The sequence below is a fragment of the Tachyglossus aculeatus genome, chromosome 10 (genome assembly GCF_015852505.1).
Source record: "Tachyglossus aculeatus isolate mTacAcu1 chromosome 10, mTacAcu1.pri, whole genome shotgun sequence".
Classification (NCBI taxonomy): Eukaryota; Metazoa; Chordata; class Mammalia; order Monotremata; family Tachyglossidae; genus Tachyglossus; species Tachyglossus aculeatus.
The window spans coordinates 20,584,916-20,611,419 of record NC_052075.1 but is presented as its reverse complement, the minus strand read 5'-3'; the positions used below and the strand labels follow the sequence as shown (position 1 = coordinate 20,611,419).

At 41.6% G+C, this 26,504-nt stretch overlaps 1 protein-coding gene across 9 annotated transcripts in view; it reads left to right on the top strand.

Annotated features, from left to right (window-relative positions):
• The window catches only part of CTBP1 (C-terminal binding protein 1), a 368,238-nt gene extending 342,439 nt beyond the window's left edge, over window positions 1-25,799 (top strand). For all 9 annotated transcript variants that reach the window (XM_038753245.1, XM_038753247.1, XM_038753251.1 and 6 more), the window contains 5 exons: window positions 6,186-6,400; window positions 10,650-10,780; window positions 12,722-12,849; window positions 18,126-18,243; window positions 24,723-25,799. In XM_038753245.1, the coding sequence (XP_038609173.1) occupies window positions 6,186-6,400; window positions 10,650-10,780; window positions 12,722-12,849; window positions 18,126-18,243; window positions 24,723-24,909 (779 nt within the window). In that variant the 3' untranslated portion in view covers window positions 24,910-25,799. The remainder of the gene's footprint in view (window positions 1-6,185; window positions 6,401-10,649; window positions 10,781-12,721; window positions 12,850-18,125; window positions 18,244-24,722) is intronic.
• Window positions 25,800-26,504: the final 705 nt, after the last annotated feature.

The window sequence follows — 26,504 nt, the reverse complement described above, 5'->3', positions numbered from 1 at the left end:
TAGAATGAAGTGGAGGTACGGGTTTAGACAGTTCACCCAAGGGATTTGGAGGGAGATGGAAGAATAACTAGAGGGGACTGTACTGTCAAGGGACTTTTTTTTAGGATAAAGGATTCATGGGCATGATTGAAAGCAGTGGGGAAGGGGCCATTGGAAAGGGAGCCACTGAAGATGGTGATCAGGAAGGGGTGAGGGGGCAATTGCTTTGAAAAGATTTGATATTTGAAGCAAAGTGGCTTAGTGGAAAGAGCACAGGCTTGGGAGTCAGAGGAGATAGGTTCTAATCCCGGCTCCGCCACTTGTCTGCTGTGTGACTTTGGGCAAGCCACCTAACTTCTCTCTGCCTCAGTTACCTCATCTGTAAAATGGGGTTTAAGACTGTAAGCTCCACATGGGTCAACCTGATTACCTTGCATTGACCCCAGTGCTTAGAACAGTGCTTGGCACATAGTAAGCGCTTAACAGTGAGCCCGCTCTTGGGTAGGGACCGTCTCTATATGTTGCCAACTTGTACTTCCCAAGTGCTTAGAACAGTGCTCTGCACACAGTAAGCGCTCAATAAATACGATTGAATGAATGAATGAATGAACAGATACCATCATTATTATTAATTATGGGGAGAAAGAATGGGTTCAGAAGTGGAGGTGGAAGAATTTGAGAGGAGGCGGGAGCTCTCCTATCGAGATACTGCTGGGAGGGATGGGGGAGTAGAAGAGGGGTTAGAGAGATCACCCTAATGGTTTCAGTTGTATCAACAAAGTACATGGCCGGGTCATTAGGGGCAAGAGATGGAGGAGCCAGGGGCACAGGTGGTTTGAGGAGGGAGTTAAAAGTCTGAAACAGCCATTGCAGGCAATGAGGATGGGAGTCATTGAGGGTAGTTAAGTATTTTTGTTGGGAGGCTAGGAGGGCAGAATTAAAACAAGTGAGGAAGAATTTGAGATGGAAAAGGTCGGCTCCATGTCTAGATTTCTTCCATTATTGTGCTAAATGCTGGGGTGGATACAATGCAATCAAATTAGACATGGTCCCCATCCACGTGAGACTCACACTCTTAAGAGGGAAGGGGAAAATAAGTATTGAATCCCCACTTTACAGATGAGAGCATTCTGACACAGAGAAATTGTGACTTGCCCAGAGTTGCTCAGCAGGCTAGTGCCTGGGCCAGGATTAGAATTCAGGCCTTTTCACTCTCTCTGAGATTACTACTGTCCCAGAAGAGGACCACATGTAAATAGAGAAACATGTATTTGATTCTGTTTTTGGAAGTCTGTCTGTTTTAGGATGCCAGAGTGTCCCTGGTATGGATGAACATGGTAAATGGGCAGAACTGTTCCAAAGTAGAGTCAGATAAAATGGAAAGATCCCAAAGGGTAAAGCTCAGCGCTCCCGAGACCAAATACTTTAATGGAAAGGATGAATACCTTCCTGCTTGAAAGAATGAGATAGGGTTAGAGCATCTTTTGACGTTACTGCTTCTGCTTCATGCAGGGAGCATTGAACTTCTCAGGGAATCATGACTCAGCAACTTACTATTCTATTTATTTTATTTTGTTAATTTGTTTTGTTTTGTTGTCTGTCGCCCCCTTCTAGACTTTGAGCCCGTTGTTGGATAGGGACCGTCTCTATGTGTTGCCAACTTGTACTTCCCAAGCACTTAGTACAGTGCTCTGCACACAGTAAGCGCCCAATAGATACGATTGAATGAATGAAAGGTCAGTCAGTCTATCGTATTTATTGAGCGCTTACTGTGTGCAGAGCGCTGTACTGAGCACTTGGGAGAGTACAATATAATAATGATGGTATTTTTTAAGCGCTTACTATTTGCCAAGCAGAGATCATGGGTTCTAATCCCGGCTCTGCCACTTATCAGCTGTGTAACTTTGGGCAAGTCACTTCACTCCTCTGTGCCTGTTACCTCATCTGTAAAATGGGGATTAAGGTTGTGAGCCCCACATGGGACAACCTCATCACCTTGTATCCCCCCCCCAGCACTTAGAACAGTGCTTTGCACATAGTAAGCACTTAACAAATACCACCATTATTATTATTATTATTCTAAGTGCCAGGATAGATACGAGGTAGTCACCTTGGACACAGCCCCTGTCCCACATGAGGCTCACAGTCTTAACCTCCATTTTACAGGTGAGGGAACTGAGGCCCAGAGAAGTGAAGTGACTTGCCACCAGGCCATGCTGCTTCTCTAGCAATATAATGTTTCCTGCCCACAACGAGCTTATAGTATAGAGGAGAAGATAGACATTGATAGAAAGAAATCAATTACAGATATGTGTTCTCCTAGCCTGCCTGCAGCCTGCCAGCCTGAGCCCCAGGATTTACTAAGAGTCTGGGCCATTCCAAGAATTATCTGATGTATTCTGGCAGGTCCAGGCTGAACCAGAAATCCTCGAGTTGAGAAGCACATTTTACCTTTATTTACAGTAGAGGCTCAATAAATGCTGTTTATTTTGATGATGATGGTGTGTCAGTCAATCGACTGTATTTATTGAGCGCTTACTGGATGTAGAGCACTGTGCTGAGCACTTGGGAAAGTATAATAGAATAGAGTTGGTAGGCATGAACCTGGCTCACAAGGAGCTTTCAGTCTTTGGGGGAGAGAGATGTTAAAATACATTACAGGGTTTTTACAGTGTTAAAATAAGGGAAAGGACATTGTAAGTAGAGTTGGAAAGGCGTATATGTGGTTTTGGAGTTCGATAGAAGAAATGGTAAGATCAGATGATCTGTGTAAAAATAATAATAATGAAGATAGTTATTAAGCACTTACTATGTGTCAGGCACTGTTCTGGGTTGGATACGAGTTAATCAGTGCAGACATAGGTACTATCCTATGTGGAGCCCACAGTCAAGTAGGATGGAGGACAGGTATTGAATTTCCATTTTATAGTTGAGGTGTAGAAAAGTTAAGTGACTTGCCTGAGGTCACACAACAGGCAAGTGGTGGAGCTGGGATTAGAACCTAGGTCCTCTGACTCCCCAGACCAGAGCTCTTCCCATTAGGCCGTCTGCCTTTCCAATGTAGTAGCATGTAGGACTGCAGCTTGAGAAAGAATAAGTCTAGGTGTGTACACAACTAGTTCGGATCACAGTTACAACTACAGTGATGGAGTAACTGGAGGACTTAGGGGCTTAGAAAATCGATGTCAACAAGTTTAAGTTTCAAGTGGTTGTAAGACTTCCAGGTGGCGATGACTGAGGATAATTGGAGCTGTAGAACAGAGAGGATAAAGGTCAAAGATAAAAAAATATATTTAGAAGATCTTCTGTTGAAAACCCTATTTTTTTTTAAGATGTTGAGTAATTTGTGTCGTGGTCTTCATTTCACGTCACGGTAGTATTTTAAGCCTGCATTCATCTCAGAGTGAGAGATAGAGTTACCATATCTCTCTTCCCCTTGTTTTTAATTTAAATGAGTAGATGTCTATTCTGTTTGCAGCTCTATCTTTGGCAGGTATGTAGCACGCCCAAATATAAATCGTAGTTAATGTAAACAATGTGGAGAAGTGGTCAGAAACACTGGCAATGATAAAGGAATTCTAAATGTGTGTTTAAAAAGTCGGGGTGGCGGGTGGTGATATAGTCTGTATTGACATAGAGGTTTGCATTAGCTATGTTTACCATCACTCAGAATACTAACAAATTGTTTACATGGAGGAAATATACGGAGTAGTGTGCTTGTTACCAAACAAGAGAAATACAACTACTAATTAAAAGAGTGAAAAGTTGCAATTTTTCTCTCTCCCTTTCTTTAACTGAGTTTTAGAAAATGGCAATTTAAGCCCAACTTAATAATTTTAACGCTACCTCCATACCCTTATTTTTCAAAAAGTTATATTGGTGACTGTAAGTATTTTTTGTGGAATAGGAATTCCTCAGGGATAAAAGTGTAACTCAGATGTGTTTACTTAAAGTGTCTGACAAATGTGTGTTCTCAATGACAGAGCAGTGCAGCCTGTCTAACCTCAGTGTCTTGCTAAACAATCCGATCTGTAAAATCTCTTATCTTCCAGTCTTGCTTTTCCATGTATTATCAACACTAATCAATCACTGGTATTTATCGAGTGCTCACTGTGTGCCGGGCACTGTATTACGTGCTTGGGAGAGACAGTACGGCAGAGGTAGGAGATACGATCCCTGCCCACAAGGAGTTTAGTTGGGAAGACGGGCATTAAAATTAATTACAGAGAGGGGAGTATGAGGACATATGCATAAGTCCACAGGGCTCAAGTGCTTAGTACAGTGCTCTGCACATAATAAGTGCTTAGTAAATATGATTAAGTGAATAAGTGCCATGGAACTGGGGTGGGGTGAGTATCAAAAGGCCAAAGGGTGAGGAGAGACCCAAATGGATGGTCGATGCAGAAAGGAGGGTGAATAGTTGGTGAAATGAGGGATTAGTCGGGGAGGGCCTCTTGGAGGTGTAATTTTAGTGGGATTTTGACTACTGCATCAGCCTCCTCACTCACCTGTCTGCCTCCTGTCTCTCCTCACTCCAATCTTTCACTCCCCTTACTTCACTCTTCCCAAGCGCTTAGTACAGTGCTCTGCACACAGTAAGCTCTCAATAAATACAATTGATTGATTCACTCTCCTACCTAGATCATTTTCCTAAAAATCCGTTTGGTCCATGGTTTCCCGCTCCCATAGAACCTCCAGTGGTTCCCCATCCGCTTCCACATCAAACAGAAACTCCTTAGTGCTTAGTACAGTGCTTGGGACATAGTAAGCACTTAGAAAGTACCATAACTATTTTTATTTACATATCAATAATTCATTTGATCTCTCTCAACCACTGGTCTGTAGCTTCCTGTTGGGCACAGGGAATGTGTTTACCAACTCTGTTGAATTGTTCCCTCCCAGGTGTTTAGTACAGTGCTCTGCATGCAGAGCCAGAAGCGTAAACACCGACTGACACAATTCTTTCATTGAACAAGCCATTGGTTTTGTAGCCATTGCCTATTTGAGTGGTTTCCATAAAGTACACTTGTGTACTAGTCATTTTTCACAGCGATAACAGTAATTGCTTTATTGCTAGAGATTAATCAAATAAATGTGTGACAGCAATTAGGAAAGTGCATTTTCAGCAACACTAATTAATTCTTCCTGAATTTCACTTGCTGAAATCTATGTATCTTTCTCAATTGAAAATAAATACTTCATCAATTTTATTATCCCAGACAACGAAATATTCCTTACCCGTTTCAATGTCTGTCCATTTTTTTTAGTCATAGTACCCCAGGTATCATTTCTTCTTAGTTCTTGAGTTTGATTTATACTGCAAATTAATTTCTTGCAAGCTGCACAAGATTCACTCGTCACATTAAATTATAGACTCATAAACGCCAAAGGAACATCCGAGAGGTTTTCTAGACACTTCTGCTAGGTAGGAACTATCACTACCACGTTCCAGGAATAAGAAACCCTGAATATTTTTCTGTAGAGAAGGAGATTACCCTATCGGACTTTTACACATTCCAGTGTCTCTCTCTCACCATCAGACTATTCTTCTGGTCAAGCCTAAATCCCTTTTTGTGCAGCTCAAGCCTATGTCCACTTTTTCAGTCAGGAGACTGTAAGCTCGCTGTGGGCAGGGAATATGTTTGTTTATAGCTGTGACATACTTTCCCAAGTGCCTAGTACAATGAACTGCCCACAGTAAGCCCTCAGTAAGTGTGATTGACTGACAGACACCATCCTCAGAATTGCACACTTCCACTCGGTTCCACTTGTGTTCTTGAAATGAAACGAGACAAGTTTCTCTTGGTCTCTTTTAATAGGAAATAACCAGGCTTTCTGCAGCAGAGACAATAAAAATAGGTGAAATCTCACATTTAGCATTCTAAGATAGTTACCATTTCAGCACTTTGGCTCAATTCTGTTGGGCAAACGATTGCGACCAACGAGGTTTCCAGAAAAGCAATCTCAAATGCAAAGGAACACTCTACCCTGTATAGTCAACCCGCATGATCCTGGTCCTCTTCCTGCCTGATTGCTCCAAGAAGTGTCCTTGTCTTAGTAGTGTGGTACAGCTTTTAAAAGCATTCTGAGGATTTTCCCTGCCTCTTAGGGTCTTGCTTGTGTCATTGGATAAATAGCAAATTAAATTGAGTGTGTTCAAAAGAGGATTTTTGACGCACTTGTATTCTATGTGTGTGTCTTTTCAGGTCGTGTGGGGCAAGCAGTAGCACTACGTGCAAAGGCCTTTGGCTTTAATGTCATTTTCTACGACCCATACCTCTCAGATGGCATTGAGCGTGCTCTTGGGCTCCAGCGAGTGAGCACTTTACAGGACCTGCTCTTTCACAGTGACTGTGTAACCCTACACTGCAGCTTGAATGAACACAATCACCATCTTATTAATGACTTCACCATCAAACAGGTAACTAAGTTTTTATGATGGAGCGCGTTAGGGGAGAAAAATTGCATTTACTTCCTTTTCTGCCTTTCAGTCTTTTTCCAGTGTTTTAGCTGCATTATGTGTGGATAGGAAACAGGTGGCACCTCATTCAACTGTTTTGTGCTTTTCATTTGATTCAACTTCAGGCACATCTTGCTAGGGTGCCCTTAGTTTGTGGAAGAGTGCTAGCCAACAGGGAGGATGAGAAAAAGCATTTTTTGGAAAAACAATAATTTGGGCCTCATATCTATTTGGTCAAAAGGCTGTTGATTTTGAACAAAGTGGTTTAGTCTTCATTGTTTTTATGCTGATATAGAATATGAGGATAGAAGCTATGTTTTGACAAGACAGAAAAATCTTAGCAATATGTGAGGTAACCATGGTGCTCTGATTAAATCTGGGTGGGGAAGCATGGTGTTTGCTGAATTTTTATGAGAATTATCAGCTCTTCGGTCTAGCAGAATGTTATTTGCCGAGAATCTTTCTAAGGTGCCGATAACTCTAGTACCCCAGCAGGCAAGCAAGGATCTTAGAAGAGCGCACCAAATGAAAAATAAGTCCTTTTCCTGCTACCAGATGAATCCAAGTGGAAGAAAGGGTTGTAGGTTCCTGAGCTTTTTAGAGTCGATGAATTTCTTAAACAAAGCTCTTCAGAAGCCTAGTATCCCTAGAGCAATGGCCCATTATATGAATACACCCATTCAGTGACTGTGCGGGATTCTATGATGGCCCCATTAAATTCTCTCGTGGGACTAGAGTTCATAGTGAATCTGTCCTGAGGGGAGAATACAAGAGGAGATGGAGAAAGAGGCTCATCATCCTTCCAATCAATCAATCAATCATATTTATTGAGCGCTTACTGTGTGCAGAGCACTGTACTAAGCGCTTGGGAAGTCCAAGTTGGCAACATATAGAGACAGTCCCTACCCAACAGTGGGCTCACAGTCTAGAAGGGGGAGACAGAGAACAAAACCAAACATACCAACAAAATAAAATCAATAGAATAGATACGTACAAGTAAAATAAATAAATGGAGTAATAAATACACCCAGTGGTGCTAGGTGTGTGTACTCCTCTGCCCAGTCAAATCAAGACCCAAAGTTTCATGGGGAACGACACGTTTAAATTCCACCCACCCTTAAGGGACGTTCTATTTTAAGACTGCTTTATGGTTGTGTTTTTACTGAAGGCCCTTCTGCTGGTGGTTAAAATTAACAATTACCTTAGGCTTTTCTGGTTTTCAGAAACTGTAATTTCGGCATCTTGACTAACTGATGCCCCCTTGTGTTCGGAACAGACGCTTACAATCTATGGACTTGATTAATTGACGACAGAAACTAACTTGGCAAAATTTTCCATTTGTAGTCCTACTTTGGGAATTCCACATTTGGCAGCTAACCCTTCAAGTGCTCTGGTAGCGTAAAGTCCTTCAGTGGGCTAGAATGTGCATGTTACTATCATCTAAAAATTCCATATTTCTCAGCATAAGGCTTCTAATAGTGGGAAGCGGTCGGCTATTACAAAAATTTAGCAGTGGGAGTTTTAATATGGTTTACGGGCAGACTGTTAATTTTCTCTGCAGGTGTACTACTGAGTTTTTAATGCACGGTACCTCCTGAAGTGAAAGTTGGAGGTTTTAAATCTATACTCAGAATATTTATAGTTTGGGAGAGTGGAGAGTCCCCAGAAATCCCTCAACCTGGGTTCTATGTGCCTCAGTTCCTCTTCAGGTTTCCCAGGAAAAGATGCTTTGAATTGGGTATTTGGGCACCTGGAGTTTATTCCCAGAAGGGGCCGCAATGATTCATCCCAACTCCGCCACATGTCTGCTGTGTGACCTTGGGCAAGTCACTTAACTTCTCAGAGCCTCAGTGACCTCATCTGTAAAATGGGGATGATGACTGTGAGCCCCATGCGGGACAACCTGATCACCTTGTATCCCCCCCGCCAGCGCTTAGAACAGTGATTTGCACATAGTAAGCGCTTAACACATGGAAAAAAAAAATTCGGGACTTCCTGAAATATAGTAGCACTCCTCTATGTCCGAAGGCAGTTTTGCAGTTATATTAGTTGGTGGCAGTGCCTTTGTTGAGAACTCACTGTAGAAGCATTTTTTTCTGTGATGAAGGTATTAAAATAAAAACTTTCCCCTTATTAAAATATGAGCCTAGTTACTACCCTCATGTATTGGATAGGAACTGTCAAGTGTTTAAATAGATTTTATTTTTGATGGATCGAGGTGATGACTATGAAGAAAAAAGAGTAGAATTTAATTTATAGCATTGAATATAATGTCATTCTTGCCATTTTTTCTAAGGGATAATTGTTTTCAAGTGTTACCCTAGACAACTATGATAGAAAGTAAATTAAATTGTGGGAGAGAAATGTGAATAGATTTGGAAAATATATATTTGTTCATTTTAGATTTACATTTGGCCAGACTCTTTTCAGTCATCCCTGAACAATAAACTTTAGAATTCCTTTTTTTAAAAACATTTTGGAGCATTTCCTGCATAATTCAATAAATCCTGAATACCCCAGTATATCAATTCACCTAGTGGCATATGATTATGTATTCACTGACCCTAATATAGTGACTACTGTACTTACAAGTATTCCACAAGTGGGGAGAACAGGGTTGCCAAGTAACCTTAATGTCGGATTTTCTCTTGCGTGGTTAACTCTCAGTCTGACTGCTGAATTAACGTCATTTTTAAACTTGTGTTTCTTGGAGCTCTTTCACAGAAGAGAGAGAGAAAGAGGGGCCAAGATGCTTCTGTGGCCACCGTCCTTCCCTTTCAGTCATTGTGGTATTAATTGAGCACTTACTGTGTGCTAAGTGCTTGAGAGAGTACAACGTAACAATAAACAGACACATTCCCTGCCCACAATGAGCTTACAGTCTAGAGGTTAGCTGGTCTGCTAGCGGTTAGATACCCTGAGGCCTTCGAGGACTAGGTAGATTCAGATGGCTCAGCGAAGGACTTGCTGTTTCTGGGGAAGAATGAGTCCTATCCATCACATTCCAGAAATAGATATTCCCTTTAGCCCTTCATCTGTTTATGGATTTGTAATAGACTTATTAAAATTAAATGGAAGAGCTGTAGTATATAAATAGTACATCCCTAAAGGCAGCTTGGCAAGAATGAAGAGAAAGTAGAGGTGTTTCTGTTCCAGATCTGAAACATAACAACAAATTTGGTTACATTTTCATCCCTTTATCTTCGTGGCATTGGGGGTCCTCGGTCACGGCAGTGAAAACGGACTTTCATCCCACCTCCTTGGATTAGGGTTTAAAGTGGGCAACCTTGCCACAGATTCGGTGCCAATCCAAACAGGAAACTTTGGATCTTTTATTTTGAGTCTTCATTTCCACTTCCTTTTTCTCATGCAAATAAAAGGCTGCGGGTTCCCACTGTGGCCACCTTCTGTTTAAATCCATGGGCTGTGGACTCTAATATTGTATAATATGCCTATTCTCAAGGACAACAGCATTCCAACCCCTGCTCTCTTGGTGAGCCTGGTTATCCTTCATCTCACTTTCGACCCTTTTTATTGTCACCTTTTAATTGCAAATGTAAGAGAAAGAATCTATGCTGTGATTGTGTTGGTTGTTGGGGGGGGTAGTGTAATAAAACAAAGCTGGCAGAGATTAAATCTCATTAAATATTGGACAAAATCTACAGGAGGATTGATTTTCCTTAATGGTTGATTTAGTCCTTCAGTCAGGGTTAATCAGACCTATTTCCACATTATAAAAACAAAATACCTTGCATTTGATTGTGTCCGACGAACTGTTCTTCCGCTCACGTGCAGTTTATTGTCCAAAAGCAACAATAAAAAAGGCTTACTGGTCGGTTTACACCTCTCTTGGATTTTTATTGATTGCCTTAATTGCTGAATGTGAAGCTTCAACTTGATTACCGTAGACCCTGATGGTGGGAACTGAAGCCTAGTAGAATTGATGGTGTGAGTTATTATTTCTTGTTTGAAACATCAAACGCTTCTCAGTTTTCCAGGGAAATGTTGCCACAGTTTTAGTATATGAGAGGTGGATATCAGAGCAGGGGCAAACTTTAAAAAAAATGTATTTAATTAATCCAGTTAACCTAGATTTTATTGTAATGGATGCTTTCCTTTTGAGTAAATACAAATGCCTCTATGATTTTATTTGGTTGTTTGGGTTATTGTTTTTTTAATTTTTATTATTTTTTTTTTTAATTTTCCCCAGATGAGACAAGGGGCTTTCCTGGTGAACACAGCTCGAGGTGGGTTGGTAGACGAAAAAGCACTTGCACAGGCCCTGAAGGAAGGAAGGATACGAGGGGCAGCATTAGATGTTCATGAGTCAGAACCATTCAGGTGCTTTTCTGTTTTTTAATTTTGTTCACTTTTCTTATTTTTAAGTAGTGGTACATGATGTGACCAGTAATAATTATGCATTCAATAAGACCTCCCTCCCCTTCTCCCTCTGCACCTTCCTAGCTCCTCCCTCCACTTCCCCCTCCACTCCTCCTTTCCTCCCTCTCTGTCTCTGTTGTGGGCGGAATTATGCCTAGTGAAGCCAAACAGCTGAGTGCATGTCCAGATTTACTCCATGCGCAGATGGCGCAATTGTACTGATCATGAGGGAAGAAGGCAGGCACATCAGAGCCATCTTATTTATATAAAAGTAAAAAAGGAAAAGTAGGTGACCAGATTCCCTCTCTCCATAACCTCTTTGAAGTGCTGTGGTCTAGTATATAGTATAGTATAGTCAGGGAGAGCTAGTGAATTGTACTGACACAACCTCCTGGGCCAGGGCACTTAGCTGGAGAGAACGAGCGAGAATTCGAGGCCCAAATAGGGAAGGAGAGGAAGCCTTTTCAGTGAAGGGGAACACCATGTGGCATAAAATACCAGAGCATCTGGCATCTCATACTATGATTTCTTACCACTCCTAAGCGTGGCCAAGGTCAGAGAGGTTTTACCTAGAGGGCAACTGGGGGGAAATAGGGGAGGTGGTGGTGATAAGGTGGACTTGGTTAGGTCTTTAGGGTCACCAGATTTCAATTTTTAATGGAGTAGAAACAACTTCACCACCTGTATTCAGTTTGGTGTCCCATGAGACCATTAAAATAGTCCCAGTCACATAGCTGTCATTTACCCCAGTGGTTGTGTATGAATTCCTGGCTTAAACTTAGCCGCATTCACACCAAAAACTAATTTCTGAAACTTTCCTTCCTTTCCAAATCTGCCTTCTTGTAGAATAGTGCATATTACTGTAGTTAAATCTCAATTCTCTGGTTGAAAGAACAGAAGATTGAAGGTGAGAGCCCAGGACTTCTGATTCATTGGTTCAACTGCAGCAACTCACGTAACTTGATTGATAGAATTCTGGGTCGCATTTGGCTAAGTCGTAGTTATAAAAGGACCTCTGAATTCATTCACCAGTAATAAAGAACAATAAACTCTTTTCTTAAAGTCATTAAGAGAACCTTAGCGGCTAATTCTTGAAGCCTTTTATCACCTGGTATTGCATATCAACAAACGACTGCATTTCTTTACTTCTAAGTGTAACAATTTCAGCAGGCTTGTAGAGTTTGTAAATAAGACCACAGGATTAATTTCCTGCAGAAATTTAATGGAAACTGAGTGTAATTTTATGGAACAGAGCATGTAACTGCTTCCCTAATGGCAATATAAACTGCACTGGAGCAGGTCTAAAAATTGAACAATTCCAACTGGACGATGGCCAGTTCTGGTTCCAATGACATGGTCATCTCATCCACGTTTCCCATCAAAGAATAAACATCTGTGATGAGAATTGAGTGAATTCATGTTCATCATCTTTTTGACACATGGAAAAACATGAAAAACAAACAGGAAAGCACATTTAGGAGTTAAAATGTCCATTTAGAGTCCCAAGATTTTGTTTCTGGTTTTTCCACCAATTTATATATCCTTAGGAAAAATGCTGTCTGTTTCAAAGTTTCAGGTTCTCCAAAACCATTTTACTTCATATTAACAGAATCAAGGTCTCGAGATGCTGGTCGTTAACTGTGGTGCCCAGTGAATTTAACAAGAATAATTGTATGTGTTCCAAAGATGAGTAGCAGTAGAGTAGCAAATTTCAAAGGAGCCCCACCTAAAGCTGCATTTCATTCCTTGGGATTGCTTTTAAATGAGCTACCTGTAAGAATCGAAAGATTTCAAAATGATACTTTTGAAATTTCCCTTGAAAAAAAATAAGCCCTTCCCCATCTTCCCAGTGTGTGTGTGTCTTTTATGTATGTTTTGATTTTATCATAAAATTGTGTTTAGTTTTAGTCAGGGTCCACTGAAGGATGCACCAAACTTGATCTGTACACCACACGCTGCTTGGTACAGTGAACAAGCCTCAATCGAGATGCGGGAGGAGGCAGCCCGAGAAATCCGTAGAGCTATCACAGGTATGATCCGCTGAATCTTTACTGTAATTTCTTTTTTTGGGAATATAAATGGGTAATGTGTCAAGTGAGGGAAAAAAAGAAAAAAAAATCTCGAAGAGATCTGGATTTTACAGGAGATGGGGAATGTCTGATGTACTGTTATCTGCTAAGTCCTCTGTCTGTTAAAAACGGGCAAGAACTGCCAATCTTTGGATCTTGCTTAAGAAAGAGGATGCGGATTGCTCTTATCTGAAAGTATGTGGTACCTCCAGAACAGATGGGTACGGAAGGAGAAAATCTTCTGAGTCTCCAGGCACCTTTCTTCAATCAGTCAATCCATCAGTGGTATTTATTGAGCACTTTCTATATGGTGAGTCCTGTACCAGGCATTTGAGAGAGGACATAAAACAGAATTAGTAGGCACATTCCCTGCCCCAAAAATCCCCTTGCCATTTGGGGATGCTTACCTGAGAGTGCGTGGGGTTGGGGGCAGTTAATTGAGATGAGGTGTACTTTAGGGATATAACAGAGACTTCAAGAAACCATCCTTATCCGCAGATTTAAAAAAGAGAAATCCAGGACCTTTGGACCTGGTTATCCAGTCCCTCTTGGCAATCTTGGGAATAATTTCTGATGGGAAAAGGGCTTGGGAGTGCCTAAAGTAGCACCTCTGTGGGAGGTGGAAGGGCTCAGCTTCTCCTTTGAAGAGAAGCCACAGATCTTCTCATCTGAAGCCCCTGACTTTCCCTGCTCAGAGGGCAGTGCCTTCAGTGGGTAAGCCAGGGCCTGCACTTTCTCACATTGCCACCCTCTCAGTGATGTGCTATGTAACCATTCATTCATTCATTCAATCATATTTATTGAATGCTTACTGTGTGCAGAGCACTGTACTAAGCACTTGGGAAGTACAAGTTGGCAACATACAGAGACGGTCCGTACCGAACAGCAGGCTCACAGTCTAGAAGACAGAACCAAAAGACAGAAGGCTAAAACTCTCTTAGACCTCCCAATTTTGTGAGGATTGATGAATAAAAATGAACATGAAGTCTTTGGCAAAGAAGAAATATCAGCAAGGCAAATGAGGGTTTGGAGCTCTTTCTCAGTTAGAAGCAGCACTCCATGCATGAGTGAGGGAACAAATAGTTGTCTGTGATCCCTGACAATGCCTCAGTCTCCTGTTTGAAAAATCTACCCTAGTCCATGGGGGAGAGGTTCAAATATTTGCTCAAACATCAACCCCACAACGCTTACGTACGTGTCTCCGAATTATGGAGAAGCAGTATGGCTGCTGCTGCCTGGGAGTCAGAGCGTGTGGGTTCACATCCCGGTTCTGCCAATTGATTGCCATTTGTGTGTCCTTGGGCAAGTCACTTAACTTCTCTGTCCCTCAGTTTCCTCAACTGTAAAATCGGGATTAAATACCTGTTCTTCCTGTTTAGACTGGAGCTACATGTGGGATAGGGACTGTGTCCGACCTAATTAACTTGTATCTACCCCAGTGTTCAGAACAGTATTTGACACATACATAGAAAGCGCTTAACAAATGTCACTGAAAAAAAAAATCCATGACCTCCCCCCCGCCCCACCCAAGCTTACTGTGGACAGGGAACGTGTCTAGACCTCTTAAGTTTCTGCTTCTTACCTGCTTCTCACTAAGAAGATGAATAAATGAACCAACCAGGGCCCGTAGATTACCTGGCTTTGTTTTTCATTTTATTTGCGGTCAAGCCTCCATAAATGGAGCTTCCACTGTCTCCCATGGAAGCCCTAGTACAGTTTTATCACCTTGATAATCAAGTTCTACTTGTCATTTGGTGAGCATGAAAGGGACCTGGCTTTGGAGAAAAGGAACTTTTGGAAGACAAAATTTTGCGGGGGAGAGAGAGAGAGGAGAGAGAAGGAAAGGAACAGGATTGGGAAGGGAGCCAAAGGTAAGCAGCTGTCCTAAGCAGGTCATTTGCTCAAGCTTCTCAGCCCTTAAAGCTTCTCTAGGACTGAGACCCCATCTGTCACTTAGTTTCACACAGGAGACTCCATGCTTTTCATTCATTCAGTCGTATTTATTGAGTGCTTACTGTGTGCAAGTCACTTTACTAAGTGCTTGGGAGAGTACAGTAAAACAACAGACACATTCCCTGCTCACGAGTTCAGTCTCCAGAGTGCTTAGTTCAGTGTCCTTTCACTTAATGAACAAAAGCCTCTGTTGCCCTGCTGATGGGCACCACCTCACTCCTCCTTCAATCAATCAGTTGTATTTATTGAGTGCTTACTTGTGTGCAGGGCACTGTACTAAGCACTTGGGAGAATCATCTTCAAATGCTGTGGAATCATTTCCAATCTATAGCGACTCCACAGACACATCCTCTCCAGAACATCCCATCTTCTGCCATAAAGTCATCTGGATTGTGTATCCGTAGAGTTTTCTTGGTAAAGCTATGGAAGTGGTTTACCACTGCCTTCTTCCACACAGTAAAAATCTTGAGTCTCTGACATTGTCTTTGATCAACGTTTTGATCACTTGATCATCCACATTTGACTCTTTCCCATACCACTGCTGCCCAGCACAGGTAAATTGACTTTGTCTGACAATTTGGCTGAGACCTTTCAATTATGGGTAGTCCTATATGGCATAGCTCTAAGCTTCATCACCGTACGCAAAACTCTCCTGCCGCGATAAGGCACTGATTCATTGGGAGAATACAAATAATATAACAGACACATTCCCTGCCCACAACAAGCTTACAGTCTAGAGGAGGAGACAGACATTAATATAAATAGATGCATTATGGATATGTACGTAAGTGCTGTGGGGCTGGGGGCGGGGGTGGTGAATAAAGGGAGCAAGTGGAGACTATCCAGAAGGGAGTGGGGAAAAGAGGAAATGAGGGCTTAGTCAAGGAAGACCTCTTGAAGGAGATGTGCCTTCAATAAGGCTTCAAAGGTGGGGAGAGCAGTTGCCTGTTGGATATAAAGAAGGGAGGGTATTCCAGGCCAGAGGCAGGACGTGGGCGAGGGGTTGGCAGTGAGATAGATGAGATCGAGGTCCAGTGAGAAGGTTAGCAATAGAGGAGCGCAGTGTGCAGGCCGGGTTGTAGTAAGAGAATAGTGAAGAGAGTAGAAAGGGGCAGGTGATTTAATGCTTCAAAGCCCATGGCAAGGAGTTTCTGTTTGATGCAGAGGTAAGTAGATGGGCAGCCACTGGAGGTTCTTGCAGAGAGGGGAAACGTGGCCTGAACATTTTTGTAGAAAAATCATCCTGGCAGCAGCTTGAAGTGTGGACTCGAGTGGGGAGAGACAGCAGCATGGAGGCTGATAGAGTAATCAAGGTGGGAAAGGATAAATGCTTGGAGTAACCTGGTAGCTGTTTGGATGGAATGGAAAGGATGGATTTTAACAATGTTGTGAAGGTTGAAATGACAGGATTTAGTGGTTGAGTATGTGGGTTGAATAAGAGTGAGACAAGGGTAATGCCAAGGTATGGATTGTGATGGGAACAGGTATCAACACTGATGGGAAACTCAAGGGGAGGACAGGGTTTTGGGCGGTAAGGAGTTCTGCTTTGAATATGTTAAGTTTGAGGTGATGGGAGGACATCCAGGTAGAGATGTCATGAAGGCAAGAGGAAGTGCAAGACTAACCGAGAGGGAGAGTGGACAGGGCTGGTGATGTAGATTTGGGTATCATCCATGTAGAGGTGGAAATTGAAGCCATGGGAACGAGTGAGTACTCCAAGGGAGTGGGTGTAAATGGGGAGAATGGAATAGATAAGAATGTCTTGCAGCCACTTGTAGTCCATCCCTGTCAGACCTGTCATCTTCAAATGTGGAAGCAACTTCAAACCAAGCCCCATTTGCCTTTTGCCCCTTCTTTTTTGGCATTTAAAAAGTCTTCCTCCATCAGGGGCTTTTCAGGACAATTCCTAAGGCAGAGTAGGGTACAGGTCCTCAATGCGTGAAGCTCGAGAACAGGTCTGATTTGTTTTCAGGGCCTAACTGTTAACTTAAGACATCAATACTATGAAGAAGGAGGAGTTTTTCAGTGACCTAATCAGCAGCATTGGGGGATTAGAACAGTGTAATGAAAGTAGCCGACAGAGTTGATAAGTGCTTGGAATAGAATAGTTGGGCTCCTTTGGAGAAAACAGACCTGTGCAATTCATCGTGGAGAAGATGGTAAAACACGATGAACAGTTACAGAGTATTATGCACTAAGAATTTTGCACCGTTTTGGAAAGGATAAAGAAGCCTTTTTAAAAGTACCAAAGAGATAAGGAATGGGCAGGAAGGAACCAAAATAATTCAATGATTTTCTAAACTTTGGCCTTCCAAAATGTTAAACTGCTCAACAGCTTTGGACTGAAAAGTGTTTCTTCGCAAAGATAAATTTTCTTAACAGTAACTTTTTTTTTTTTAGGGAAAAAATTTTGAGTCATGCTTGCCAGTCATATGGTGGTTACACTCATACTTGCCCTACCCTTATTTTTGAGGCAGAAATGAAAGATTATTTTTGTGCCACATTGTAAGCAGTGATAGCTCCAAAAGCCGGAGTGAGGTGGGCGGGGAAAGGAAAGGGAGCAATTTCACTGATTGTCTATTATATGCCACCCTTGGGAGAGCGCAGTCGTAGTAAGAGACAGTGTCAGATGTCCTCTTCTCTTCCTCCTCTTCCACCCCTAATTGCTAGGCCAAATTCCTAAATGACCCACCCAATAGCCCCATCCCTGTTTTAATTATGCCCAAGGTGAAGCAATTATGCAGGTCAATACACTTTTATGTATTTTTGATTAAAAAGGAATCTAGACCTTTATTACTCTCTCCATCTTATTGAAGGCACATCTCTTCTAAGAGTCCTTCCCTGATAATCGTCATTTCTTTTTTTCCCCACGCCCTTCTACGTCACCCTGATTTGCTCCCTTTATCCACTCTTCCCTCAGCACCACAGTGCTCATTCATATTAGTAATTTATCTATGTATGTTAATGTCTGTCTCCTTCTCTAGACTGAAGTGAGCATAGAATTCGTCTACTGACTCCGTTATATTGTGCTCTCCCAAGCAGTTAGTACAGTGCTCTGCACATAGCAAGCGCTCAGTAAATCTGAATGATTGATTGATCGATTGAATTAGCGTAAAGACAAAACGAAAGAAAACAGAAATTCAGCCTGGTCTCATGAAAGATTGAGGCTGTGTTGCACCATCAATCTTTCTGAACCCAAATCTGTGTAATAGTAGCGAGGAAGCGATTGTGGTATTTGTTATAAATGAATGTTCTTTCTCATCCTGCCCCCGTACGTCTCCAAGGTCGTATTCCGGACAGCCTGAAAAACTGTGTTAATAAAGATCACTTGACTGCAGCTACACATTGGGCCAGCATGGATCCTGCAGTCGTTCATCCAGAGCTTAATGGGGCTGCATACAGGTAAGTGTATTGTGGTAGGAATTACAGGATTCCTTAAATCCCATGTTGACATCACCCATTCAGAGTAAAAAATGCTCACTGTTTAAGTTACTCTATGAGCCAAGTTAAGTTAAATCTAGTTTTTTTAAAATGCTAATTATTAAAAAAGCATATCATATAGCTCCCTTGTTATATTCCCTACCTGTTTTATAGCTTTTTAACCGTAAACTGTGGTTTTTAAGTAATTCCAGTTTCCACCTTGATTGAACAAATCAACCTTTCCCCCAAATAAAGGGTAGGTTAAAAGAAGAAATAAAACTAGACTATGGAAGCTGCCTAAACAAAATGTTGAGCAACCTAAAATTTTCTAAATCTCAAACTTCCGGAATGGACTCATTCCCCTTCCAAAATGATGAGTTGCGCCAGTGGATTCTGCCATTTTAAATACATTACTGTAAAATATTAGCATTATATTCCTATTTCTGGATCCGATAATACTTGGTATTGCATGAATGTGCTGTTGTCCATGCATTGAGTGGGTTACATCAGTACGAGTAAGTTTTCCCTTTGGCCATAGTTGAATCATGAGAGTTGTGCTTTGAGAGTTGTGCTTTACATGGGCCTGTGTGTCTGTTTTAGAAATGGAAAGAGTCAACATTTATAGAGTGGTTTTAATGGGCTGGGTTAGAAGTCTTTTAAAATTGTTTTCGGCTGCAGTAACTCTCCCTTTCAAATCCTTGCTTTAATAAATTCAAGTGAGACATTCTTTATCAGTGACGTCCAGTTAGGAAGAGAAAATTATGATTTTGAATTTTGTAGATCTTTGTGACAGAATTAGCTATGGCTTTAAGAGCAAAAACTATAGTAAAAATCAAAGTGGTGTGGCAGTTGTATAATTTTAATGCTAGTGAAAGCTTTTTCTGGCCCACCTGATGTACTTTTTTGATTTGTAGATTCATAAAAGGCATATAATTTTAAATTTAGTAGATTTTCAGGCATTGAATCCATGGTAGCGTTTTGTCATAAGTAAAATTGAATTGGCCTCACAGCTGAGACTTTTAAATCTGCCTCTGTATATACCAGTCTCTCATCAGTTCACTTCCTGGCAAGAGTCTTGTTATGCCCACAGATAAATGGTGCAATAAAGCTGTCGTGGCAGTTGAAGAAACTGCAGTTTATGGATGGGGAAGCTAAAGGAAGTTTTTCCATCTCTGGTGTCTGGTAGGATGTGTTGCTAGTGTCCTGCCAGATGTAAGGCAGTAGGGAGGAGGAAGAAAAAGAAAGTGGGGGAGAAGTGGTGTGAGTTAGAGAGATTTGATGAGAGAGAAGAGAAAGGTCAGAGATGGTGGGAAGAGAGAAGAGAGGAGAAAGATGGAGAGAGAGAAGAAAGGGATAGGGTAGAGAGGAGAAAGATGGAGAGGGGAGGAGAGGGATGGGACAGAGAGGAGCAAGATGGAGAGGGAGAAGATAGGGATGGGGTAGAGGAGAAAGATGGAGTGGGAGGAGAGGGATAAGGTAGAGAGGGAAAAGAGAGAAATGAGGTAGAGAGGAGAAAGATAGAGATGAGAGAGACAAGTAGTATGAGAGAGGGAAAAGATATTGAAGGGCAAGGAAAGAGACAAGGCGAGAAAAAGGAGGGATGGGGAGAGAGGAGAAAGAAGATAAGAAGGGAGAGACGTTAGAGAAGCATTGTGGCCTTGTGAATAGAGTGTGGGCCTGAGAGTCAGAAGGGCTTGGGTTCTAATCCTGACTCCGCCACTTGTCTGCTGTATCACCTTGGGCAAGTCACTCCACTTCTCTGTGCCTCAGTTACCTCATATGTAAAAAGGGGATTAAGACTGTGAGCCCCGTGTGGGTCATGAACTGTGTCCAACCTGATAAGCATGTATCTACCCCAGTACTTAGTACAGTGCCTGGTACATAGTAAGCACTTAACAAATACCGTAAAAGAAAGATGGAGAGAGAGGAGAGAAAAATGGAGATGAGGGAGAAAGAAGAGAGATGGGTAGAGAGGAGAGGGAAGAGGGTGATGGGGTGAAAGAGACCTTTCCTGTTTAAAGAAAGAAAATAGTTTTTCTAAAAGATAGTGTGTGGAATTTTGAAACCACCCTTGACTTCAATTGAGAAATCAGGAGGTTCCTAAAAAGGTATCTTTATTCTGAAAGGAGACACTAAAGGAAAAATTATGACCCTCCAGTAAGTAAACCTCTCAATACAAATTGGTCATCTTTTGAAATTCGCGGTACTCAAGACATTGAGGCTTCATTTGGAAAAGTGTACTAAATGCCTTCAGGGAGTCTATTCACCTTCCGAAGTTGCATTATTAATTCCAAGACGAGAATCTCTAGTCTAGCATAAGAGTTTGAAAATCAGTGTTGAAATGAGAGTATAGGAAGAGCCGCTATTCTAATTTAGAAAGTTCCAAATTGGCCATAGATTCCCAATGTGAGTGTGAATGTTCTCTAATGGATCTAGGTGGGCATAATACGTGTAAGTTTTCCCATTGGCTGCTGATGTTTTTAAATCAGCTAGAACGTAGGTAAATGTTCCTATTCTTTTCTCTTGGATTTAAGGGAGTTGGGCAACCCGATGAGTCTTGTTTACCTAATTCTGAGGAGGAGTGAGAGCAGGAGCCATGTAGGTTCACAAAGACCCTCCTTCATGAATGGCGTGGATAAGGGATTTGAGAGAAAGGCATTTCTTTCCTCCTACGATGTGCAAACAGCAGCTCGAAGCACTGGTTGGGCGAAGATGGCGAGGGCAGGGCCCTCAGCTCTTCGACCACCACACCCAGAAAGGATGAACAGAAGGACCAGGAAAAGGAAAAGGGCCAGCAGGTGCTGCCTTGGAAAAACTGTTTTCTATTCTCATCAGCTCCAATCCTGTTTGAAAAAGAGAAGAGGGGATGGAGGGGTTCTTCTCCCTTCTCTAGTTAGTTCCAGTTAGTTCTCTCTTCTCTAGTTAGCTAGAGAGAAGCAGCGTGGCTCAGTGGAAAGAGCACAGGCTTTGGAGTCAGAAGTCATGGGTTCAAATTCAGGCTCCACCACTTAGCTGTGTGACTCTGGGCAAGTCACTTAACTTCTCTGGGTCTCAGTTCCCTTATCTGTAAAATGGGGATTAAGACTGTGAGCCCCCCGTGGGATAACCTCATCACCTTGTAACCTCCCCAGTGCTTAGAACAGTGCTTTGCACATAGTAAGCACTTAATAAATGCTGTCATTATTGTTAGTAGTATTTTTCCAAGAGGCATTGGATGTTTCCCTCAGGGAAGAATCGACCCTTATGAGTTTGTTTCAAAGATTCTGAGAACAAGGGGGAAATGCGATTCAACTCTCAGTAAGTTATGCGATTTCTGAGAAAGACTGTTTGAGGCCACACTTGAATACATTAACCTTCAAGACCCCTACTGTATTCCTAGTGTCCTTTTGCGATGTGACAACATTCAATTTAACGAATTCCCGAAATTTAAATGTTAAAAGCAATAAGGGATTTGGACCCGAATGCAGTCTCATTAATGAGGAAAGCTTCCTTTGACTAGAAAAAGCACAAGAAGATTGTGACTACAATCTGCCTGAAAATCACGTAGGCTTCACTGTCTCAAATTGAGTGGAGAAAATCACAGGTCTGCAAACACCAAGAAGTCCTGCTAGTATAAAGCGGGAAGAATGATACCAGTGTATTAGGCACTGGTAATCCAAGTCAGCGGGGGAAAATCATATTTTGCAGGATCAAAATAGGCTATTATTTTAATTAAAATAAAACTAATTACTCTGATATTAGTAAAGCTATGCAAACATTAAGAGAACATGTTCCTACAGGGAGTGAATAATGGTTTTCTTGCACCAGTGGTTTAGCTGAAAGTCGGAGGGCGCTTTAAACCCATTTTTAAGCATTCTAGTACATTTAATACAGCAGGATAAAAATAAAGTGCTGCATGGATCTAGGAAGGTAGTTATTGAGTGTTCATAATAAATCCCAAATCCATTCTTCCTAAGGGAAATTGTGGGAAAAGCGCTTTTTGAAAAATGAGTATTTTTGAGGGCAAGTGAAAGGAGGCTTTTGTAAGGGGAATTCTACAATACCGAGAGCTACAGTTGCCCCACTGCTACTTTTCTGTGAGGAAAAAAGAAAAAAGTCCAGAATGGGTGTCTTCAGTGGCTGGGCTTGAGTGGGACCTGGGGTTGGATGGCAGCAGGGGCACAGGAAGGAAGTCATAGAGGAGGAGTGAACTGCCACAATTGGACAGACCATTGGGGACAGAAATTCCATGGTACAGGGAATCTCAGAGAAAGCTCTAGCATGCGGCCCCAGGTTTGATGTACAGTGAGGAGCTTGAGACCTGCAGGAAACCCCCATCTCAAGCAAAATGACAAATCTTCAAAGTAATAATAAGGTATTTGCTAAGTGTATACTATGTGCCAAGCTCTGTTCTACGCACTTAGGTAGATACAAAGTAACCAGGTTGGACACAGTCCATGTCCCACTTAAGGAGGTGAAACAGAATACAGTTACTTCCATAAAGTAACATAGTCCCAGTAACCAAAGGCCTCCGTTGTTCACATTATGAAGAAGAGTGGGAGAGAGAGAAAGAATTAGAAACAATCAAGTCGATTGAGTTGAAATAATTTGTAATTGTTTTAATAGTAAGACAGTTTCTTTCAATAGATGAACGTTTCGTTATCTATTTTAGGTCTCATCAGTTTTTATCAAAAAATTCCAGAGTTTCCCCCCCCCCCACCAAACCCTGCTTTTCCCATCTTCACACACTCATAATCAAATTTTGTAAGGAAAGTGTTTGGGTATTCAGAATGTTCAGAACCAAATAATATTTCAGGTACCCCAGTACCATGTATTTGAGGTGAGCGAAAAGGGAGGCTGGAATTTTCTGGTCCCATTCTGAACCAGAAATGGGGATGGGGAATCTCCAGGGAAACAATTCAGGCAAGCAATGAAAGTGAAGGGCTTTCAATTTGGAAAGGATAGATTGCAGACTTCTTAAAAATAACTGATATAAGAAATTTTACGATCCATGTCAGCCAGAGTAATGCCGCACCACCTTGTTTCCATAAAGCATCATTTATTCATTCATTCATATTGAGCGCTTACTGTGTGTAGAGCACTGAACTAAACGCTTGGGAAGTACAAGTTGGCAACGTATAGAGACAGTCCCTACCCAACAACGGGGTACTGGCTGCGAGCGTTGGTCGTTAGTCATTCATATATATTGAGCACTTACTGTACTGAGCACTTGGGAGGATACAGTATAACAATAAAAATTTCCAGCCCACAACGAGCTTGCAGTCTAGAGAGGGAGGCAGACAATAATATATACAAATAAATGACAGATATGTACATAAGTGCTGTGGAGCCGGAAGGGGGGTGATGAATAAAGGGAGCAAGTCAGGGAGATGCAGAAGGGAGTGGGAGAAGAGGAAAGGAGGACTTAGTCATGGAAGGCTTCATGGAGGTGGTGTGCCTTCAATAAGACTTTGAAGCAGGGGAGTGTAATCGTCTGTCAGATATGACGAGGGAGGGTGTTCCAGGCCTCTGGCCTGGAATGGGTAACCATGCTGTTTCTGGAGTGTTCTTTCCTGAAGAGTAGGCGTTCATCTCACCTTCTCACTTGAAGAGGTCATTACAGGCAGATTCTTAAGGCCAACTCAGTCATCCTATATTTCTCTCTATGTAGGGCCCAGTTAGGCTTAGGCCCTCAGTTTTCAACTAAGTTCTTTATTCATTCATTCACTTGTATTTACTGAGGCTTCCTGTGTGCACAGCATTGTACTAAGCGCTTGGGAAGTACAAGTTGGCAACATATCGAGACGGTCCCTACCCAACAGTGGGCTCACAGTCTAGAAGTCTAGGTTCTTTATCCAAAGCTGCACTTTGCAGCCTTTAAAAGCCAAGGAGTAATTTACCTCGGCTTAAGCACTTCCCTTCTCTCCCTTTGAAGCATTTTGATTGCCTGAATTGAGTGATTAAGCCCATTTCCATTTAGCAGGAAAGAAAGCTCATCTGTACTGAAAATAAAAAACAGATCTGTTAGTACACGTTGCCTCCCTGCTGAAGAGGATGTGAAAGATACCACTAAAATATCACCTTAACCGTTCATCACTCTTGAATATATTTAGTGTGTTTTGGTCACTGGCCTTGGAAGCACAGTAATACATTTTGCATTCATTGCTGTGAGAACTTATAATTTTGCGATCTTGCACTTAAACCATTTCTGTGGAACTCGTGAAGAAAATGCTAACCGGAACCTAGCGCTTTATGGTTACGGACTTTACCGTTGTAACGACGTTCCTTGTCTAGTCATCAGAAGGATCCCTCCGGCCTATCAGTCAGTCAGTGGTGTTTATTGAGCGCTTACTGTGTGCAGAGCTTGGGAGGGCACAGTTGGACAGAGCTGATGTCGGAAAGCATAAGCGGGCGGTCCAGACTTGGGCTTCGGGTCCTAATGTGCGTTGTGTTTTTTGTCGTGTTGTGTTTTTACCTTTCAGCCGATATCCTCCAGGAGTCGTAAGCGTGGCTCCCGCTGGCATCCCTGCAGCAGTGGAAGGAATAGTCCCCAGTGCAATGTCCTTGTCACATGGCCTCCCTGCTGTAGCTCACCCTCCACATGCTCCTTCCCCCAGCCAAACTGTCAAACCAGAAGCTGATAGAGACCACCCAAGTGACCAATTGTAGCCCAAGAAAATAGCATTCCCAACATTGGAGATTTCACCTGCAGAGATGACGTGAGAAAAAAAAAAAAATCTGGATTTTTGAATAGAGGCAAAACCATGAACTTACAGGAGACCATAATTGTTTTAGAAACTGGTCCAATATACAGTTATAAAAGCGAAAAGGTGTGGGAGATGAAAAGAAGATTTGGAAAACTTTTTTTCCTCCGTATAAAATCGTAGTTTGTCCCCTGTCCAGTGGACTGATTCACTGTTTCTGTGTCCTATGGGTTCTTTGTTAAGCAAGAGAAGTTAGTAGTTAATTATATCATGAATGTACTTGTCTGTGTACAGTTTTTAGAACATTAAAAAGGGTTTGTTTGCTTAGCTGTCAACAAAAAAGAAAACATAAGGGAGGCATTCAACAAACCAATTTTGAGATAAATTTTTTTTCTTTTATATGTTAATACATGCCCAAAAACGAGGCAGTTGGCAGACTTCTCAGGACAATGAATATTTTCCCATTTTTCTTTCTACGCCACACAGTGCATTGTTTTTTCTACCTGCTTGTCTTATTTTTTAGAATAATTTAGTAAACAAAAGAAAAACCGTTTCTCCTAATTTTGGCATGCATTTCCCTTATTTCAAAATGAAGACAACATTGCAAAGAGATTTTGAGGAAAAAAAAAGGTTTTGTATAAACAAGCATTGTGCTTTTTGTCACCAGTTAAAGTATATATTATTGGTGGTATGCGAAAAAGGCACTAGACTACTGAAAAGTAGCAGCATTTCATTGCCTACATTGATTCCTTCCTGGTAATGTGGTAGGCTAGCAATATTTTTGGTTAAAATCATGTTTGTGACTGTAACCATTTGTATGAATTATTTTAAAGAAATAAAAACCCCAGACAAATATCATATGTGTAAAATTTTTATTTCTAGTAGCTGTTTATCCAACTTTTTATTAGGTTTCTTAGCTGTAATTTTGAAAAGGACGCTGTCAAGTATTTCATTTCTAGTTTTACTTTACTCTCCATTGTTTGTAATACCCTCTTGGAAGCTTGAAAATAAAAAGTTCTTTCCTTAACCAATTTTTTTTCCCTTTCCATTTGGTAAGCATTGATTTTTTTTTTTTTTTCCTCCACGTGTTTTTAATGGAATTTCAAGTGAAGGTTACTTTTGGTTTACCTGGGCCCTTGAATTGTCAGTGTCCTTCAGGACAGATGGTACCGTTATCTGGAACCGGTGGTTTGTGTCATGAGGCTGCTGTTGACAGCGTAGAGATCCCAGGCCCATATTTTTCTTAGATTTGCAATTAAGTTGTGTGATGTTGTGAAAGAATGGTGTGTAAGAAGCAGAAGGAAAAAAAATAAAACCTTTTGTCACCAAAATACCTGAGTACTGCAGTTTCAAGGTAAGTGGAATCCGGAGTAGAAGACACCTGATGCACTTTTTTTTTTTACCCAGGGTACTTTTACTGGGTTTATCATCGCTTCTTAACGTCAAAGAACAGCACCAAATTTAGGTGTTGCAAGTAAAGTCGATCCTGCTCCAGAGGCCTGTGTTATTACTCTATCTGGCTATCATCAAAGGCTCTTGCCATTAACTCAGAACAGTAGA